General features: G+C 29.3%; 2 protein-coding genes across 2 annotated transcripts; one reads left to right on the forward strand and one right to left on the reverse strand.

The window, feature by feature from the left end:
* Positions 1-9,370: 9,370 nt before the first annotated feature.
* On the reverse strand, positions 9,371-9,931 carry LOC148543837 (uncharacterized). Its single transcript, XM_088498730.1, has one exon. It carries the CDS (start codon positions 9,929-9,931, stop codon positions 9,371-9,373), a length of 561 nt encoding a protein of 186 aa, XP_088354856.1.
* A 3,547-nt stretch (positions 9,932-13,478) lies between these two features.
* Positions 13,479-16,524, forward strand: LOC107618190 (dimethylnonatriene synthase). Its single transcript, XM_016320179.3, has 2 exons — positions 13,479-14,515; positions 15,597-16,524. Exons 1-2 carry the CDS (start codon positions 13,532-13,534, stop codon positions 16,224-16,226), a joined length of 1,614 nt encoding a protein of 537 aa, XP_016175665.1. The 5' UTR covers positions 13,479-13,531; the 3' UTR covers positions 16,227-16,524.
* The last annotated feature ends 368 nt before the right edge of the window (positions 16,525-16,892 follow it).

Below are 16,892 nucleotides of genomic sequence, written 5' to 3' on the forward strand. Positions count from 1 at the left end.
AAATAAATTTTAAAAATATTTTTAAAATTTTTAACAAATTCAAAGATAAAAAATATACGATATTATATTTAATTATTTATATTAACAACTGAATTTGACTATACACTTAATATAGTTTCATTAATATAATTATCAAAATAACCTCCCCTCCTAATCTCAGCTTATTGATGTTCCTACTCAAATAATTCACTTTTTCAAGAAGAAATCTTAGAGGGTAAAAAAAATCCTTCCAGATCTTGTTTTTATATTCTAATTTTTTGACACATTATTAAGTCATGTATTCTTTTTACTTTTGGAACAGTTGATATGGAAATCAGTATCTAACTAATAAAACATTGTCCCAGTATCATAAATAAAATCAAAATTAATTGTACCAGGAAAATTTAGTTATGATTTCATCATATCGTTTTCTATTTGGCTTTTGAAGGTGTTACTTCTAATTAAGGATTAACAAACACTCTTTTGGCGGTTCTTGCTATATCAACAGACACTCTTTTTGTTTTTTTTCCCCTGGTCCAAAAATATCGTTGTCAATTCTTGAAGTTTTAAACGATATAAGTGGATACTAGCACTTTCATTTTAATAATATCAAACTTTGTTGATGATCACATATTTATATGCACTGTTGCTTCACATGTATATTTATATATAATAAAAAATTTGTAAAAACAAAAATATTTCGTGGACTCGAAGATTCAACTACTACGTATTTATATATTTTTATATACTTCGCATATTTTTCAATAAAAAAAATCAAATTTATTATAATAGAATAGTCAAATTTACCTTTTTCATAGAAATAATCAAATATTTTCATAAACATAAAAAGTCAGTTACTACTATATTTTCATATTTTTATTCGTATTTTAATTATAAATATAAATATAATTTGATTATATTATTTATAAAATTTAACTATGAGTGTGAATTAATTAAATTTGATTATATCATATATAATGTTTGATTATATCACTTAAAACTTTGATTATAAATGTGAATAGATAATTATTCTATATTCTAATTTATATTTTTATATATATAATGACCGATTAGTGGGTAATTTACTTTTTATGTTTAACATATCATCTGATATTATTGAAATTGTTTTAGATAGTGAGCCTTGTAGGAAATGTATAACTCGTTCGGTTCAGATCCAAGTTTGTTTTCATCTGAGATCAATGAGATATATAAAATTGAACTAATATCTTGGTAACTCTTTAATGTTATCTAAAAAATGAAAAGTCTGTTAAATTTGTAACAGAAATATTTAATAACAAAAATAGATTAGTCAAAAACTGTCAAAATTTATTTTATTTAGTATTTATTAATTGAGAAAATTTTTACATACAAGTATTTTGCGTTTACAAACTTTACAAGTTTAAAGGTTTGAAGAGAACGAAACCCACTAAATGCACTACTTATGTTACGTGTTTCTTTAACAGACTTTTAAATCAATTCAAATCAATTAACGCGCAAATATATAACTTCTATTTTTCAAAAGATTTCGTTTCTTTTTTCGAGTTTCTTGTCAAATTTGTTGGATCTCATTTGTGCGTTCTCGTTTTTTTTCGATTTTTATGGTTTTTGAAATCAAGCTTTGAAATCGTTTTGAAGATAATGGAATTTCAGAAATACACCCAAACGATTACAGAAATACACCCAAACAGTTACAGAAAGGATTACAGAAATACACCAAAACGGTTACGAAAACATCCAAAAGATTACAGAAATACACCCAAAGGATTTAAGAAATACACCCAAAACAGGGGGAAACAATATATTTCTTCCTAAAATCTTTTAATGTTTTACTGGTTAAGGATGAGGCACATGACAGAGACAATCTAAAAGAAAAATTTAGAAGAACAGTAAAACAGTACATTGAATAATGTTTCTTCGTTTTTTCTGGTGATTTTTTATGGAGATTTGTATATTTTCTTCTTGATTTCTTCTACTCTTCGCGAGGAGTTGGAACGTTTCTGCAGAATCGTAGTTTGTTTCAAATGTTCCTTGAATCTTGACGATTTGCGTTTTGATTGAGGAAGAAGAGGAAGAGTGAACGTGTTGTGAAAGGGTGATTAAGGCGCGTGCGTTGGACGCTTGATTCTAAAAGAGTGGTGCGCGTGTTTTTTTCTTGGACTTGGAACAATTTGTATAGTTTGTAAGCCAAAAAAGTTTATATGTGTAGTAGGCCTATTATTAATTCTAGTAATAATTAATGAATACTTAATAAGATAAATTCAGACTTTTTTTTATTGTTTCTCTAACAATACCAAATTTGTAATAATGCACCTACAAAAAAGGGATGAGGGCGTTTTATTTGACTATTTAGTTTTCGATTTATAGTTTTTGATTTAGAACAATTTGTTTCTCTTTTAGAAAGTATAGGGGCAAATCTTATGTAGATCCAGAAAAAACAGGGGTAAGAAAACATAGTGAATTGTCCACTACAACACTCAAAGTGTTTATCTACAAGGTGAATTCTCTTATGATTTTGTCATATTCAACTTTACTCCTATATTGCACATGTTAAGACTTGTGAACTCAGTAAAGAGTCTCATCTTGTCTCTTCAGTAGGAATAGTTATCTTCGTCAAAGAATAAAAGTTTGTTAAGTATATAATAAGAGCCCTTCACATATTTGACTAGATATAATTCTGCCATAATGGATTTTTGTCTCTTCAATCAATAAGAGGCTCAACCCCTAGAAAACCATCCCTAATATCAAATGAAATTATGCAAATATGTACGAGAAGGGGGAGTTAAATCATGATAGCAAACCTTTTTTCCAAAAAAGAAGCTTTTAACCAAAGATAAGTTAATTATGATTGATTAAAATATCTTAGTAGACTTATGATTTTCATTAACATAATATGGAAGGTATAAATACTTTTTAAACTATATATATATATATATATATAGTAGACTTTAGTTTTGGATGAATGAAAATCGTACTTTGATTTCGTGACGAAATTGTAACATGAGCAAACGGAGTTAAGTAGTAAATCCTTTTTTATTGTATAAATATAAGTGAAAATTCGCATGTAGTTGTTTTTGTGTGTGTGAAGTTGAAAATTGAAAATTATTACATATTTATTTAGTCAAATCTATCAAATTATCTAATAGTTTTTAATTATCAATTTCACATGTAAATAATTGCATGTGAATTTTTACATAAAAATATGAATAAAAGGTAGAATAATTTTTTTTTTAATTTCAATCTATCTCTTTTACTTGTTGTTAATATTAGGTTTTGTATAAAATAACAAAAAATTGAGAAAGAATCTTTTAATTTGCTTTTATGATTAATTTCCTATCTTGAAATTAGAAATTTACATGAAGAACTTATTTTAAAATGATCATTAGAATTTCTAATAAATAGAGGGGTGTCAGTGACTCCTTTATGAAAATCATTTTTCAACAAAAATAAGCTAAGCTTCCTATACTAAACTTTAGGAACTTGTCTCAAACTATACAAGGTTTTAGCAAGTTTGAAAACATAATTTGAAAAAATTTTGTTTTCAAATCTAAGAGGTTGAGCCACATAGATTCTCTATCTATTGTTCCATTTAGAAATGCATACTTACATCATTTGGAATAACTTGAAATCACAATAAACCGCATAGGCTAAGAGCAATTTAATAGCCTCCATTCGAGCTATAGGTGAGGATGATTCATCCAAATCAATTTCCTCCTCTTGACCATAACTTTGAGCAACTAGTCTTGCTTTGTTTCGGACAATGGTCCCATCTTCACCTAGTTTATTTCTGAAAATTTATTTTTGTACTTGTGACTTTCTTTCCATTTGAATCAGGTACAAGGGTCTAGACTTGATTTTTTTCAAACTGCTATAATTTCTCTTTTATAGCCAATACCTAAAATGGATTAGCAAGTGCTTCTTGGATATTTTGATGTTCAATCTTTAAGATGAGAGCCACATTGTTTAATTCAGTTTTTTTCAAAGATGCTCTTATAGTCACACCTTTAGAGGGATCACAAATTATAAATTTTTTTAGATAACTTTTTGAAAATTTTTATTCTTTTAGCCTTTTGGTTTGGGTTGATGATTCAGGTTCATCTTGATCAACAATTGTCTCTTCAGAATTTTTAGCTGCGACAAGAGATAATTCCAGATGGTATCTTGCAAAATCCATTCTCTATGCTTTCAGGTACAGCTTTCAGTGAGCAAGATTTTGACTATTCTGTCTTAGTAGTCTTGGTCACTTCAATTCTGATTCCTGGACTTTCATCAATATAAACACTAGAAATTTTGTTAGATTCACAAAATGTGACATGCATAGTCTCCTCAACAGTCTTAGAGTTCTTGTTATAGATTCTATAGGCTTTGCTATTTGTGGAATAACCAAGAAAAATACTTTTATGTGTTTTTAGATCAAATTTTTTTAAATTTTCTTTTATGTTCAGTATAAAACACTTGCAACCAAACACACAAAAATATTTGAGACTAGGAGGGTGTCCTTTTCGAAGTTCATAGGGTATTTTCTTAAAAACTTTCTTATGAGTGTTTAATTTAAAATGTAACAAACTGTATTTACAGTTTCAGTCCATAAGAATTTAGGAACATTATATTCACACAATATAGCTCTAACCATTTTCTGTAAATTTCTATTTTTCTTTCTACAATATCATTTTGTTGTGGTGTTCTAGGACAAAAGAAATTGTGTGATGTGCCTAGTTTATCACAAAAAGATTCAAAATGTTGGTTTTCAAATTCTTTACCATGATCACTTCTAATTGAAATAATTTTTAGATCTTTTTCATTTTGAATCTTGCTAAATTTTTCAAAGGTTTAATTACTCTGCGAGTCCCTATAGTTTCACTGAATTTTCAATTAAGTCCCAATACTTTTTTTTCTTTTCAATTTAGTCCCTATACATTAAAAATTTTTTCAATTAAGTCCCTGCCGTGAGAATAACGTTTAAAATAACAGAATATTCTGTTAAAAAAAACGAATATTCTCCTGTTTGAATTAGGTATACTAATTGGATATATTTCTAATTTTTTAAAATACCCAAAAACCCCATAGCATTTTGTGCCAAAGGAAAAAAAAACCTAGCCAGCCCCTAATTTGCTCCCTGAAAATCATGTGCGGTGCGTTCTCCTCCGTTGGTCCGTCGTCTTCATCCATAGCCATCGATCCGTCCTCTTCATCCATAGCCTCCGTCGGTCCGTCGGTCTCTGAGGATCTGAACTGATTGATCGTTGAAGCCCTGTCCGCCACTCGGCGCGCCTCGCCTCACCTCGCGCCACCTCGCCTTGCCTTGTTGCCTGCACACTCGATCTGCCATAACAGGTGAGTTAGTTTCTTCATTTTTATTTCATTTTGGTTGTTAAATGTATAAGATTTGAATTTCTATGTGCTGTTATTTTTTTGGTGTCAAGTCATTCATGACTCCATAGTTGTGTTTTAGTTTTGGCATTGATATTCTATTCACTGTAATTGCGTAATTTCTTGGAAAGGTTTTGGACTAGTTACAAATGTGTATGGGAGCACTAAAGTATGGCTTCTTTAAATTTTTTTTATGCCGTGTAATCGTATTAATTGTAGGCATTGTGGTTCTGTTATATTCACATTGAGTACCTAGTGTTTCGAAGCAAAAATGTTTTTCACCCTGGTGATTCTCTCAATTCAATTACTATATTATTTTAATTCTTGAGACAGATTGCAATTCTTGGAATCGGAAGCCCGGCTCCGGGAGTGGTGTCTGAGGGTACAAACACCATAGATGTAGGTAAGGCTGTGTTGGTTTAGACAGAACTCAGGACTAGGTTGGATGCAGGGACTTGGGGGACCATAGGAGTTGGCCTCGGTGCAATTCGGCTGCAGTGACTTGTCTCGATTGATTTGTTGTTGTAGTTGAAGGGGATTTTGGATTCGGATTTAGTGCCATTGAAGTTGAGGTATATACTGCTGAACCCATTCTTATATTTATCTATTTAATTGCTCTTTCATTGTGTTATGTAGATTGATGCCCTTATCTTTAGTTATATTTTTATCATCATATAATGGAATGGTTTTTATTTTAGTCTATATATTATTATTAAGTAACAACCAGTATGAAAAGTGTATAAAATTGAGAATATGACGACTGATTCTATTGATTCACGCATGTCTCAAATATATGTTTATAGAAACAACTTAAGGTCTAACCACAAATCATAAAACGCTAGCAGAAACTTTTATGGCCATTGTTTTGAATTAGGATCTTCCATGAACTATTTTATGTTTATGTCCATAGCTAATAGTTCTGTGATAGATAGGATTAACCCAAAATCTCAAGTTCTAGGAGATAATTTTTACTAGTTACTAGCAAGTACTGAGTAGTGGTAAAGGTAAATTATAAACGAATCTTGTTGTCCTGAATATTGTTATCCGTTCTTGTTGTCGTTATCTTTTGTCAATACTTGAGAAAATATGTATTGCCTTATATGTTTTATCTTTTTTTTTCAATCCAGACATTGGTTTAGTACCAAGTACTTGTAGTAGTGATTGTTTTTAAAATGAAGGTGTCTATGGTGGTAACTGGAGAACCTCAAAGAGATTAATGGACCTCACAAAGATGATCCTGCTCCAACTTCCTTCGTTCCGAAAGTAGGCTACCATGCTTTGATTGAAGTTTTTGGTAGAAAGGACTATCTTGTTGGGACACCTAATGAACTCAAGTCTGCTCTTTCAGAATCTTTCTTGGCTCAAAAACCGGCCGTTATCAATGTTATTATTGATTCCTATACTGTTTCAGAGAGTGGGAGGTTGCAACACAAGAAACTATATTTTCTATAGTTTTCGTTTTTAGTTAAATTTCAATAACACAAATTACCTAGTCTTGTGATTTTTTATGGTGTACCATGATATGATAAAGACACAAATTATATTCCATGAATCCACCTAAAATGTAAAACGTTACATAATCATAATGAATACTTGAATGATGGAAATTGAATTTTATATATACTTATTACTACTATTTTTGTTTCATTTTATTCATTCCTTTTTTTTTTGTATGTTCTTAAGATAAGATATTTTAAAAGTAAAAAAAAAAGATATTTTTGGTACAATTTGTATATAAATAAGCAAAAGAATGATGGTGACAAAATAAAAAAGATTATAGGAATATCTTTCATGTGGTAGAATCATTGAATAGGATTATAGGAATATCTTTCATTTAATATTTATAGTTTTATCGAATTTTCAATTAGATCCTTATACTGTTTTTTTTTTAATTAGGTCCCTAAGGGTATACAAGTAATTTCACAATTCACTAACATTTTTTTGACGTTTAACGTTAATAGGGACTAAATTAAAAAAAATAATGTATAGGGACCCAATTGAAAAGAAAAAAAGTATAGGGAGGAATTGAAAATTCGGTGAAACTATAGGAACTTGCAGAATAATTAAACCTTTTTCAAAAACAGAAAATATTTCATGCTTATGAGTTAGGAAGCACACTCAACTGAACCTTATATAGTCATCCACAAAAATCATTCCATAGCTTTTTCTTCCATGACTTTGAGTCCTAGTAAGTAGTAAGTCTAAACATGTCAAGATGTAACAATTTCAATGGTTTCTTAGTAGAGACATCTTCTTTGAGTTTGAAAGACATTTTTATTTGTTTGCCTATTTGACAAGCATCACATGTGTGATGCCATTGTCAAACTTAATATTAGAAAAACCTCTAACTAATTCTCTTTTAACAAGTTTAGAGATTTGGAACATATTACCATGTTCCAATCTCTTGTGTCACATCCATTTTTCAGATTTCATTGAAAAAAAATAAGTTACATTTTGAACCTTAAGATCATCTAGAGTGAGACCATAGATATTGTCATCTTCTTGCAATAAACCAAGCAGTTCTTGTTTTTTTATTTATGACTCTACAATCTAATTTCCTAAAAGTTACTGCATATCCAATGTCACATATAATTGACTTATACTCAAAAGAATATGATTTAACCCATCTACTAGAAAAATACTATCTATGCAAGTGATAAATCTTTACCAACCTTATCAATGACAATTATCTTACCTTTATCATCATCTCCGAAAGTCATAAACCCTCCATCATACTTGTCGAGTTTGATGAAAAAGGTAGACTTTCCGGTCATATGCCTTGAATATCCACTATCAAAATAGCACATATCCTTTTTCTTCTTGCATGTAAGACAAACTTGTATATTCTTCAACTAACCTTAGGTATCCAAATCCATTTGAATAATCTTATGTGAAATCTTTTTGATTGTCCAAGAGCATTATAATCATGAACTTTATACAATTTGTTATCACCAAAAGACCTTAGAAAAATGAAGCATTGTTGAGGCTATTGTATTTATAGCAATGGTTCTTAGTTGTTGAATTTTGAGGCTTGTTGAAAATTTTAATCTTAACATTCTTAGAAGAAAAAGTTTCAGATTTTTTAAGTGTTTGTTTAAAAATAGATTTGCTTTCTTCTTTAAATTCAAGTCCAAATTTTTTAAAATTAGATCTTTGACAAGCAAGTAATTTATCAAGATTTTGTGAACCTTGAACAAATTTTGTTAGGTCTCCATTAAGATTTTTAATTTTTTCATTCAACCTTTTATTTTCAGCAATTAGATCAATAGAGGGTGACTGAATGCTTGAGTTTGAATTTATTTAATTCATCTCTTAAAGCATTATTTTCTTATTTCAAAGATTTTTTATCACAAGCTTCGGTTACCTTAACTTTTTTTAATAAAAATTTATTTTCAAATCTTAATGTCTCATTGTCTTTCTTGCACTTAACATATTTATCAAACAATTTCTTTGAGTTCACAGTTAAACAGTTAAATCTTTGATAATAGAGTGTAGTTCATTAGTGGATAATTCAGAGAAGTCTACTTTATCCATGTTTGTGTGATCAGCCATCAAGCACATTTGAGCCTCATGATCAGAATCTTCTTCATCTTCAGAATCAGAATTATTTTTCAAATATTCCCATGTTGCCATTATCACCTTCTTCTTGCCCTTCCTTGATTTTTTGCTTTTCTTCAATTGAGGATAGTCGGACTTGAAGTGACTTTACTCCTTACAGTGGTGACAAGTAAATTTGGATTGATTCTTTTTAGAATCTTTGGATAAAGTAGTTCCTTGACCTTTGCTTTTGTATCTCATTAATCTCCTCATTTTTCTCGCAAAGAGCACTATCTCTTCATTTGAAATGCTGTCATCGGATTCCTCTTCTTTAGCTATCATTATTGACTTTAATGCTACACGTTTTTTTGTCATCTCTATCTTGAGACATGTGGATAATTTTATAGGCTAGCAGCTTGCCTCTTAGCTCATCATAGGTGATTTTTATCAAATCATTCTTTTCTGAGATGACTGTACTTTTCACTTCTCATTTTTTAGTGATACTCTTCAAGATTTTTCTCACTAAAGTTTCTTCGAAATAACTCTTTCCCATGGCGTCCAAGTTGTTAATGATTATTGAGAACCTCTCAAACATCTGATCAATGCTTTCTTCCTCCTTCATGACAAACATCTCATACTCCTTCATCAGCATGTTTTTTCTTGTCTCTCCCATTTGTTTTGTTTCTTCATGGGTGAGTTTCAACTTGTCCCAAATTTTTTTTGCAGTTTTGCACCTTAAAATTTTTTTGTACTCTTCAAAACTGATAGCACAGTGCATTAGGTTAATTGTCTTGGCATTGAGTTCAACCTTCTTTTTTTCATCCTCTGTCCATTCATTGTTTTTCTTTGGCACCACATCTCCATCATTATTTTGCTTTATTAAAATATCAGAACCATTGATAATAATATTCCAACTGCTATAATCGATTGATTGCACAAAGATTCTTATTCTCTCTTTCCAGTATGAGTAGTTGCTGACTTTGAAGTATGGAGGTCTATTGTTAAACTGACCTTCAGTGAGCGTGTACACCATGATATTTATACCCATGTTATTGGTCATAGATCTTTGTTCCAATCTGTGAAGCTTAACTCTTTAGAACCTGGCTCTGATACCAATTGACAGTAGCTAGAACTTGATAAGGGGGTTGAATCAAGTTAATTTTAAAACTGAAATTCTTTTCTCTGTTTTTGCAAAAGCAAATTATGCAGGAGATTTTTTTAGTTTCTCTAAAAGTAGAACATAACAGAGTAAGAAAGAAGAGAATTAGATAATCATGTATCCTGCTTTGGTTTTCTTGTACCATGAATCCTACATCTAGTCTATACTACAATCATGGTAAAATTTTCACTATAATCAAACTGATTACATACACCAATACCAATGAATTACAACCTAATTCATCTAGTATCAACCACTTAACTTCTAAGCAAATCTAACCACCACCAAATACTGTTCTAACTTGGTAAAGGAAACCTCAACTGGTTTAACAGCCACCAAGTGCTATCCCAACTTGACAAGCAGAATCCAACTGAATTAATGACTACCAAGTGCAATCCAAACTTGGTAAGAGAAACTAATCATAGTTTAACAATAACCAAATACACAGAAATTTTTTTTGGCTTTTTCAGTGTATCTCTCTTGTCTCTTTTCTCTCATGGATTTTTTTATTTTTCACCTCACTATATATAATTTTTTTATCTTAATTACAGAAAGATAACCATCAGATAGCCATAACAATGAAATCTAAAATAAAACACAAAATTAAAAAAAAAAAATTTTGCATGTATGAAATGATACTCTAAATTTTTTACTTTATTTTTCTTGTCTTCAAATATTGTTAAAAGCTATCTATATAGTGAGAAACTTACTCCCTCAAATTGGTTCACTCTCTCTTCATTTTTTTTTGTTGATTTTGTCCATTGTTGCTGTCTTTGTTAGCATGCATTCTTTTTTTATTTTGCTCCACTACCTCTGCTGTTCTTGGAGTTGCTTCATTACTTCTGCTATTCTTGTATTTTGTTTTTATGCTTTCCTTGTGTCCTTAGTGTTTTTTCATTCTTCATAGTGTTGCCAACTATCCTTTTTTTTTTAGCAAATGCAGAATCTTCTTTCTTTATGTTTTGGTTTTGATTTGTCTTCATAAGTATTGGATTGATATTTTATTTTGAGTATTATGAAGTTTTTTTTTTAATTTTTCATGATGTACGCTGAGAGATGAAGTATTGGGCCTGCAATACTAACAGTAACACACACTAAATCACACTTGGACTTTTAACCTAATATAATAAATATTTGTCATCATATTAATGTACCAAAAATCAATTCTAATTCAATAGAAAAAAAAGGAGAAAAAAATTTAAAGAAAATTGATTATTTTCTATTATTAATTTTTTTTAACCAAAGATAGAGAGACTCGAACCTGCAACCTCTTAGATAAGTATTGGGAGATTATGCCATTTGAATTATAACTCATTGGCTTCTATTGTTTGGTAGAAGAAAAAAATTAGAGAGAAAATTGAATAGTGTAAAAAAGTTGATGGGACTCACCAATTTTTTTCTTCTCCAATTTTGGGAAAAAAAAAATGAAAACTTGATATGTTTCTCTACTTCTAATATTTTTTTTAATATATTTTATAATATAAGGGTGAAATCATCTTTTTATAACATTTCTTTCCTTCTTATTTTCCTTTCATCCAAACATATTTATAGAAAATAAAAATTTACTCAATTTTTTTTTTATATTTCTTTCCTTTCTACTTTCTTCCTCTTTATTTTTTTCTTCCAATTAAACATAACCTTTATATTTAATCAAGGATTTTTTTTAATGTGTCTACAAATATTTTGGTCTAAATTGATTAAATATGAGTATTGAGAGATGTATTTACTACGAGCATTACTCTTTTATGAAGTTAGAACATGTATCCACTATCTTAATTTAGAATTTGGATACTTTAATTTTGAATTTTTACTTTAAAAGATAAAGTATGATCTTTCATTCTTAAATAGTTTCTCTTTCATATTTTTTTTTATTCCACTTATGAAATAAATAATAAGAGGTCGCACTTTTTCCTCTAAAGTAAGATTTAAAATTTAGAGGATCTAAATCCCTTAATTTAAGAATAATTAACTTTTCACTTTATTAATTTTTTCACTTTATAAAATCTTGATCCAATTTATAAGTAGTAGGTACCATAAAACACACCTCTAAACAAATCAAATAATCATTTTAAAAAGTGAAAAAAAATTCATTTTTAGTTAATTTGTACGTAAAGATAAGGATAGCTAGTTGATTGGACTCACTTTATTCTACTATTATTTAAAACAGTAATGCTAAAAAGACAATAATCTAAAATTATAATTGTTATAATTTTATACATATAATATTTAAAATTATATATTTATTATATTTAATATTATGTATTTATTTTAAAAATAATTAATAAATATAAAATAAGAGAACCTTAGAGCAACTCTAATGCTAAGAAATAGAGTTTCTCTTTTGACATATGGGGACTCAATTACCGTTGGAGTGAAAAGGGAAGGAAAACTCTTCACGTAGATCAAAGTTGAGAATTCATTTAAACAGAAACTTATAACAACCAATAAAATTATGTCATGTGGTAAGTTAATAAAAAAAATAAAAAATATATTAAATAATTAAATTATAATTAATTTATTAATATTTATAATAATTTATTATATTAAATACTTATATATCTATTTAATTAATTATTTATATTAAGTATTTAATAATTAGTTATATTAAATTATAATTAATATAAATAATTATGTTAAATCAATATCAAATATTATTTATATTGTTATATTAAATCATAATTAATTAAATTTATTTTACATAAAAAATAAATTTAATTTTTACATATTATAAAATAATTTTTAGTTGGATTATTTATTTTTATTTATAAAATTTAAAATACTAATCAAATTTAAGTTTTTTATTTTAATATTTATAATATTGAATTATTTTGAATTTATAAATTTAAATAATATTATTATAAAAAATAATTATTATATTAATTTTAATTACTTTAATTAATTAATTAAGTGAGACCACAATAGGGATTAAAGTTAGTTTCTTCTAATGGAGAAGAGAGAGATTCTTTGAGTTCTTATTTATTATTTATGATCCAAAAGTTGATGTGGAGTTACTTTTTATGACAGGTGGGCCATAAATAAGGACTGGAATGAGTTTTCTATTGGAAATAGTCTTAGACTAATCTAAACTAATTTTTTATTTTTTTCAAACATTTGTCGGTTCAAAATTAGAGGTTGATAATATCTTACTTTAATAATATCTCATAACAAATTTTCATTCTTAATTATAAATCAATTCCGCTATGTAACTAAGGATTTTACCAACCTATGTCAACTCTTATTTATGTCTATGTTTAATAGAAGTGTCTTTGTGGATGTGTCTAATAAAAATGTCGTTTTTATGATTATATTTAATGAAAGTGTCTTTATGAATATATCTCCTTATACATATGTCTTCTAGTAGAATTGTCTTTAATATTAATTATTGTTGGCAATAAATTAGTAGATAATATGTTTGTATAGTATATTTTTCCATTATAAATAGAAGTGCTTGGCATCGTAGAGCTATACATACTCTCCTTGAGACACAGCATGGATTTGGATACTACCACTTATTGTGTCCAACCTTTTGCTGCAATTTTAGCTTTGTTAATCTTATACTACTTCACCATAAGGTCCATCAGATCACATAATAATAGTGGATCCAAAAAAAGAAATATCAAAACCAAAGTTCCTGAAATACCAGGTGGTTTACCCATCATAGGTCACCTTCATCTCCTCAATGATAAAATCCCTTATTTTAGAACCTTCTCAGCCATGGCCGACAAATACGGCTCAATCTTTGCTCTTCGGCTCGGCTGCCACCCTACAATCATGGTGAGCAGCGCAGAGCTCGCCAAGGAATGCCTCACAACTAAAGACAGAGTCTTCGCCTCGCGGCCGGGCACAGCCGGAGGCAGATTCCTTGGCTATGACAATGCCATTTTTGGTCTCGCGCCATACGGACAGTACTGGCGCGAGATCAGAAAAATTGCGACGCTCGAGCTTCTCTCGAGTTACAGGCTTGAGAAGCTGAAACATATCAGAGACAGAGAGATTTATACTCTTGTCAAAGATTTGTTCAGTTTTTGTAACTGCCACGGGAACTCGAATAAGTTAGTTAGTGTAACCATAAGTGATTTAATAGAGCACATGACGTTTAACATTAATGTGCAGATGATAGCAGGGAAAAGGTTCAGTGATGAAGCGATTAAGGAAGAAGATAGTGAAGGATGGAGATTAAGGAAAGCGATTAGAGATGCTACTTATCTTTTTGGTGTTTTTGTTGTAGCTGATGCGATTCCATGGCTTGGTTGGTTTGATTTTCAAGGGTATGTGGGTTTTATGAAGAGAACTGCTAAGGAATTGGACTCTATTCTTCATAGGTGGATGGATGATCATATGAGAAAAAGAGGTGATGATGAGAATGGTAATAAATCTGAGAATGATTTCTTGGATGTACTAATTTCAGTATTTGAAGAAAATGATGAGATTTATGGCCATAAGAGGGACATAGTTCTCAAAGCAACAACACTGGTATGTTAATTTCATCTTAATTATTATTAAGACTAATATAATCGGGTTTATTTATAATAATAATGTATTAATATGCACCAATATTTCTTTTTAGTTTATTTTTTTTATTTATTAAATGAAAGAGTAGAAGCCATTAACTAGTGGTGCAGTCCATTAGAAAAAAAAAAAGTTAAAATTTTAAAAAAAATATAAATAGGTCTTTGATCTTTTGATCCGTAGATATTAAAGTCTTTATGGATTTGAAAATACAATTAAATTTCTGATTTTATTGTACTGACGTGGTTAATACCAATGTACATGTGAGAGAATTTTTAAAATTGAACAAATTAAACTCAAAATCAATATGTCCAGATTTTGAAGAGACTAAAAATTTAAATGTATTTTTAAACTACTTAACTGTTGGTAGACCAAAAAATCATGATCATTTGTCATTTTCTCTAAAATTTAAAACAACACCTGGCACATCACGCTAATTGGAGATTGGTATCACGCCACTGAGGAGACCGCCACCCGTTGCTGTTGTTGCCCCACCAAGGAAGAAAGACGTCGTGCTCTGGCTATGTCGCTTTTTTTTTTTTCTTTTTTTTATTTGTTTTGGATTTTTTTTATTAGTTTTAGATTTTTTTTAAAATTTTAAATGTTTTTTTATGTTTTAAATAATTTTTTTTATTTTAAATATTTTTTAATAATTTTAAATGTTCTTTTATTTTTTGGATGATTTTTTTAGATTTGAGATGTTTTATTTTTTTGGTTAAATTTTAAATATTTTTTATGATAATTTAAATTTATATTCTATCCAAAAAAATTCAAAATAAAAATTGCTAGTTAGCTGCCCTCCTTGTTGGGTAGCTAGGGAGATGGAACAGAAAATATCTCTAGTACATATTTAGAGCCATATCATTCATAATTTACATATATGTGTGGTCCTTCTCATCATAACTAACTAGTGAATGGGATTTTCCTAATAAAATTGTAGCCCCGAGTTCCTAATTTCAATTTTTTATTGTGACGTCATCATTTTCCCAATGATATATAGTATATGTCAATAACAAATTAACAATATTTTGTTGTATATATGTAGATGCTTGTCCTAACTGGATCAGGAAGCACAGCCATGACATTAACATGGTCACTTTCCTTGCTCTTAAACCACCCAAACGCCATGAAAGCTGCCAAAGAAGAGTTGGATACCGTCATTGGAAAACACAAATGGGTCCAAGAATCGGATATCAAAGACCTCAAATACCTCCAAGCCATTGTCAAAGAGACTCTTCGGCTCTACCCACCGGCACCCTTAACCGGAATCAGGGAAGCCACAGAAGACTGCTATCTAAACGGTTACTATGTCTCAAAGGGCACTCGCTTGTTCATCAATCTATGGAAGCTCCATAGGGATCCCAAAACATGGTCTAATCCTGATGCTTTTGAGCCTGAGAGGTTCCTTAACGCTTGTTCGGGGATCGATTTTCGCGGTCAGGACTTCGAGTTTATACCGTTTAGCTCAGGAAGAAGGTCGTGCGCTGGCATGACGTTTGGATTGCAAGTTGTGCATCTGACATTGGCGAGGTTGATTCAAGGTTTCGATATGTCAAGAAAGAGTGGTGCTGAAGTTGATATGAGTGAAGGGTTAGGTGTGGCCTTGCCTAAGAAACATGCCCTTGATATTGTTCTCAAACCTCGTCTTCCTTTGGAGCTATATGAAGGCCTTTGAATACATGTATGGGAAGTAGAGAAATAATTGTGTATTTCTAAAAATACACAATTATGTATCACAGAAAAGGTGACTATGAATATTTCTAAATGTTCAAGTATATGTGTTAGGCATATGAAGTTAGATATTTGCCTCTTGCATTGTTACAATTGTAGTCTTGTATGTAAGAAGATAAGGGGTGCAGGAGAATAATGAGGTCACTTGGGAAATAAATGGTAGTGGTATTACCGTATTAGTGTATTACTCTTACTAGTATCAATAAAGGACAAAAGTATCTTGTTGCTTATTGCTTTTAAAAGCTTTCCTCCAGTACTCGGTAAGAAAAATAGATTGACGGAGCACAAATAAATTTATTGTTACTTATTATGGTGATAGTATTTAACTTAGCCTGTTTGATTTTGAAAGGAAAATTATAAATAAACAATACCTAATCAACAAATTTTAAATAATTGTAATTAATAATTAATAATTTTATATTTTAAAAAAAATAAAATTTAAATAATTATTAATTAATATAAAATACAATTTAAAAATACTTATTAACTTGTTGTTAGTTAAATTATTGTTAATTATGTAACGAAATTGATTTTGAAATTACATTTAGGTTATTATACGTACTTTATTATATTTATTTTATTATGTTGCTATATAATTTCAATTATGATT

This window comes from Arachis ipaensis, chromosome B9, assembly GCF_059453495.1.
Source record: "Arachis ipaensis isolate K30076 ecotype BB chromosome B9, ASM5945349v1, whole genome shotgun sequence".
Classification (NCBI taxonomy): Eukaryota; Viridiplantae; Streptophyta; class Magnoliopsida; order Fabales; family Fabaceae; genus Arachis; species Arachis ipaensis.